The sequence below is a fragment of the Pistacia vera genome, unplaced genomic scaffold (assembly GCF_008641045.1).
Source record: "Pistacia vera cultivar Batoury unplaced genomic scaffold, PisVer_v2 Contig1014, whole genome shotgun sequence".
Classification (NCBI taxonomy): domain Eukaryota; kingdom Viridiplantae; phylum Streptophyta; class Magnoliopsida; order Sapindales; family Anacardiaceae; genus Pistacia; species Pistacia vera.
Genome location: NW_022195044.1, coordinates 90,625 through 96,021, shown reverse-complemented (window position 1 = coordinate 96,021; position 5,397 = coordinate 90,625). Strand labels below are relative to the sequence as shown.

General features: G+C 38.2%; 1 protein-coding gene across 1 annotated transcript; it reads right to left on the bottom strand.

Moving 5' to 3' along the window:
- Positions 1-360: 360 nt before the first annotated feature.
- LOC116116050 lies at positions 361-811 on the bottom strand. Its single transcript, XM_031402184.1, has 2 exons — positions 616-811; positions 361-485 (listed from the first exon to the last, which is right to left on the bottom strand). Exons 1-2 carry the CDS (start codon positions 809-811, stop codon positions 361-363), a joined length of 321 nt encoding a protein of 106 aa, XP_031258044.1.
- Between the last annotated feature and the right edge of the window lie 4,586 nt (positions 812-5,397).

Here is a 5,397-nt window from a genome sequence, read left to right as displayed (position 1 = left end):
ATTTTATGAGATATTGCTAACATCCTAAATCAAGGAATATGCTCAATAATAAAGTCAAGGTACTATTTCATGCATCACTAGACGTTCAAAGACATGACTTAAAGCATAAACCTTCCTAAAAACAATAACTTTTTTTTTTTTTTTTAACATAAACATACACCAAAACCTAATTTCTCCGCCATACTTAAAACTTACATTGTCCCCAATGTAAAACCCAAATGTAGAGACAAGCAAATAAAACAAATAAAAAAATGGCAAAATAATAATAATAAAAAACTAAATTCAAAGGAAAAGAAAATCAAATCTGAATTCTTGGGTTGCCTCCCAAGCAGTGCCTTTAGTTAAAGTCGTTAGCCCGACTCATTGTATCAACACCTCCAATCCCACCTCCTCAATATTGCAAACTTGGAACCCTTCATAGTAAGGCTTAAGCCTATAACCATTGACCCTAAACACCTTGCTTGTTGTCAAACTTTGGATTTCTACTGCACCATGATGAAAAACATTAGTCACAATAAAACACCTTGTTTGTTGTCAAACTTTGGATTTCTACTGCACCATGGTGAAAAACATTGGTCATAATAAAAGGTCCCACCCAACGAGAACATAACTTACCTAGAAATAACTTCAGCCTTGAATGAAAAAGAAGGACTCTTTGTCCAAGAGAGAAATTCTTCCAAGAGATCATCTTGTCATGAAAGGCTTTAGTCTTTGCTTTGTAGATGTGTGAACTCTCGTAAGCATCATTCCTCAACTCCTCAAGTTCTTGCAATTGCAACTTTCTGTTAACGCCAACTTCCTTCATTTCCATATTGCAATGCTTGATTGCCTAATAGGCCTTGTGCTTTAATTCAACTGGAAGATGACATGGCTTACCAAACACTAATCTGTATGGGGACATGCCAATAGGTGTCTTATATGCTGTTCTGTAAGCCCATAATGCATCATCTAATCTCAAAGACCAATCCTTCCAACTTGGGTTCACTGTCTTTTCCAGAATTGACTTGATCTCTCTGTTTGACACCTCGGCTTGACACCTCCATTGTCCTGTTGCAAAAATGACTGCCCTTATCATTGATTATGGCCCTTGGTATCCCAAACCTGACAAAAATGTTAGTTTCAATAAAATTTGCAACAACCTTTGAAGTGTCAATTCTGGTGGCTTTCGCCTCCACCCATTTGGAAACATAATCAAGAGCTAAAAGAATATAAACATTACCAAAGGAAACAGGAAATGGACCCATAAAATCAATGCCCCAGACATAAAAAATTTCAACAATTAATATAGGAGATTGTGCATTTGATCTGTATGAGAAATGTTTCCTATTCTTTGGCAATTATCACATGACTTACAGAACCTGTAGGCATCCTTGAAAAATAATGGCCAATAAAAAACGAATTCAAATACCTTAAAAGCTGTCCTCTGTGGTCCAAAATGTCCTCCACATGCATAGGTATGACAGAAGGTTAAAATAGGAATAAATTCATGTTCAAGTACTAATGGGAATGCAAAATGTCATATTTAACCCCCTTAATGTTTAATCTTTTATATGTATTTGTTTCCTAATTGTACTCATTATTACTTTATTTTGGTTTAGGAAGCAAATGGAGGTGTTAATTGAAAAACGAAATTAATTAGGGGAATTCGGACAGTTTCGCCACTGCTTCGTATTCTGGGCATAATTCTCTCATCCGAGCATCCGATTTGAGTATGATTCAAAGTTCGGTGGAACGCTAAGAAAGAGATCTACAACTTTCATGTTTTGAGTTTTTAGAGTAATGACTGAATCAAGGTTGTAATTGAGCTTGAAGTTGACGCACCTGATTACCGACGTCCTGGAGCGTTCTGACTTGTTATGCAAGTCAGTCTTTTATTGCACGTTTTGAAGACATACATGCTGCACGAAAATTACAGCTGGAAACACCACCTTCCTATTTTATTAGGACTCTATTTTATTTATTTCAATTAGATTAAATTAGGATTAATGTTATTTAGTATAGGAGAATATTTCTTTTAGGAGATTGAGTGGGATTTGAATTCTTAAATTAGATTTTAAAAGGAGATCAGGTAGGTTGTGGGGACCACGCCTCTCTCTTTCTCTTCTCTGAAATTTTCTTTCACTTGAGTTTTTGTGATGGCCATGAGCGGCTAGAACTTTTGTAACTTGGTCGAAGGAAACGGAAACCTCGGAATCAAATAAACGTGAGATCTTTCTGTTTTTAGTGTTAAATTCATGTTTGAGTATTGAATGTTATTCTGTGCATATTTTATGATTGATGCATTTAATTACTAGGAGGCCTACTAGTGTATTATTTGTTAAAATCTACTGCTAAGTTGATATCAAATCCGTAATTGTTGATCCTCCAACGTGGAAGCAACTGGGGTAGTAATTTGCTGCGTCAGGAAATTAGTAACCTTACGAAGAACATTCAACTAAATAAATACAACTGCTTGTGTTGTGTTGTTTAGTTCGTCGATCTCTCTAATTCTTAAGGCTGCACTAGATTAAATCTTGAGCGCTTGTCTAGGGTTGTTTAGGGGTAAGATTAATTAGGATCGCTTGTTTCCTGATTAATTACAATTAAGGAGAGATAGGAAATTATTTTCAACGGTGAATATTCAATATGTGAATTGATTTTTTGCATCAATGACATTATGAGATTCGAGTGTGGATGTGACAGAGACCAAGTTCGTCTTTGATTGAATTCGAATTAAATTGTTTTTGCTTTTACTGAATGTTTTGTTTACACAAACCCCCAGCGTTTTCACACAAAGAAAATTCGGGTAGACACTCTTCGTGGGATCGACCCTGCTTACCCATTTACAGTTCAGTAGTTAGGTTCGGAAGGTTTTAATTCTGGGTGCCTACGACAGCACGCCAGATTTTGGCGCCGTTGCTGGGGAGTGATTCTAGTTGATTTTTTTTTGTTTTGTGTTTGTTGTGATTTTTATCTTGTTTTGTATTTTTATTTTTTTTCCCGAAAAAAATTTTTTTTTTGGTAGTACTGTTCACGGCAGGAATTTGGTGGAATTAGGAGCGGTGCGAGTACCCGTTTCGAAGAAAACGAAATTCGCACAACCCTAAACCCTAAACCCTAAACCCTAAACCCTAACCCTAAACCCTAATCCGTTAAGGATTCACTAGCCCCACCCTCTCGAGGCCAAAAAACGTTGTTGATAGGGTTTTTGGTGTTTTGTGTTGGTCAATTTTTATTTTTATTTTTATTTATTTTTTTAGTCGGTTTTCATTATTTTCCCTTTTTCTTTATGGGATTTTTTGTTTTATGACCAGGTCCTCTCATCTTGGTGATTTAATATTCGATCCGGAAATAGAGACCACTTTGCGCAGTTAAGAAAGGAGTTCGGAGAGATTTTGGAAAGCAATTCTGATTTAGAAGAGGAAGACGTCATGGCTGGAAATCGGACTTTGAAAGAGCCTGCTGCCTGATTTGAATCAAGCACCTTATGCATACTTTTCCTGTTTTAGATGCTGCTATACTTTTGAATTGAAATTGGACTAATACATCTCTTGCCCACTTTTCCATGGTCTTGCAGGTGAAGATCTCACAAGCATCTAAAGGAGCTTCATGTTGTTTGCACGAGATGAAACCTACGGGGGTGACGAGGAGCAAATCAAATTAAGAGCCTTCCCGTTTCTTTGAAGGATGCGGCTAAGGATTGGCTCTATTATCTACCCTTGGAACTATAACCACATGGAACGAGATGAAGAGATTATTTTTGGAGAAATACTTCCCAGCTTCGAGGGCAGCAAACATTCGAAAAGAAAGTGTGTATAAGGCAGCACAACGGAGAGTCCTTACATGAAAACTGGGAGCGTTTTAAGAAATTGTGTGCAAGTGCCCCCATCATCAGATTAGTGAGCAGTTACTTATCCAATATTTCTATGAGGGCCTTACATATACTGATAGGAGCATGATTGATGCTGCAAGTGGAGGAGCGTTGGTGGATAAGACTCCGAGCGCGCAGAACTTTAATTGCAAATTGGCAGCCAATTCTCAACAGTTTGGCAGTAGGCGACCTTCCATTTAGGCGTGATAATGAGGTAAATATTTCTTCCTAGAACAACAAATCTCTAGTCTAACTTCTCTTGTTCGTCAAATGGCTGTAGGTAACATGCAAACAGTGAAGGCTTGCGGGATCTGTTCGGTAGTAGGGCATCCAACGACATGTGCCCAACTCTTCAAGAGGAGCCTGTTGAGCAAGTGAATGCAGCAGGTGGTTTCCCTGGACAAACGCAAAGGAAGCATGATCCTTATTCGAGCACATATAACCCTGGATGGAGGGATCACCCTAATCTTGGCTATGGAAATCAACAAATGAGTCATCCTACCCTCAAAACCGCCCAAATTACCAGCGTACAAGCGCCATACCCCCTAGACAACAATCGGACCAAACTGCTAATTCTGGTATGTCTTAGAAGTAATTGTTAAGTCTCGCTACTAACACTTTGCAATTTCAACAGGAGACGAGAGCTAGTGTTCAAAGTTTAGAGAATCAAATGGGGCAGATTGCAACCGCAATCAGTAAGCTGGAGGCACAAAGTTCAGGGAAATACCCTCTCAAACAGTGGTCAACCCAAAGAAAATGCAAGTGCGATTGTTGAGAAGTGTAAAGAGGTTGAGATTCACAAAAGACAGCCTCTGCATCGTCGAAGGAAGAAAAGGAGAAAGATGTAGTTGTACAGCAGCTGTTCCTAACGACGATAAGTTCTTCCTAAGCGTAAGTTTCGCCTTGTCTGAGTATAAACTAGTACACCTTTTCCTCAAGCTTTAGAGAATCCCGAAAGATGAGCAAAACAGAGATATGTATGAGACTTTTCGTAGATGCGAGGTAAATATTCCACTTTAGATGCTATCAAACAAGTACCCGTTATGCCAAATTTTTGAAGGAACTGTGTACAATAAGAGGAAACAGAAACTTAAGGGGTGTGAAAAGGTCAGAGTGGGAGAGATGTTTCTGCTGTGATTCAGAGAAAACTCCCAGCGAAGTGCCGGATCCAGGTACGTTTACTATCCCTTGTACTATAGGTAACACTAGGTTTGAGAAGGCCATGATAGACTTAGGAGCTTCTATAAATGTCATGCATACTCTATTATGCTTCTTTGAAACTTGAGCTTGAATAAAACTGGTGTGGTGATTCAATTAGCTGATAGACTAATGCTATCCTAAGGGAGTAGTTGAAGATATTTTGGTTCAAATAATGGCTTAGTCTTCCCTACTGATTTCTATGTGCTTGATATGGAAAATGGTGATCAAAACTGCCCCTATTTTGTTAGGAAGACCATTCTTAAAACATCCCAGAACTAAGATAGATGTTCATAGTGGTATACTCACCATGGAATTTGATGGTGAAATTGTCAAGTTTAATATTTATG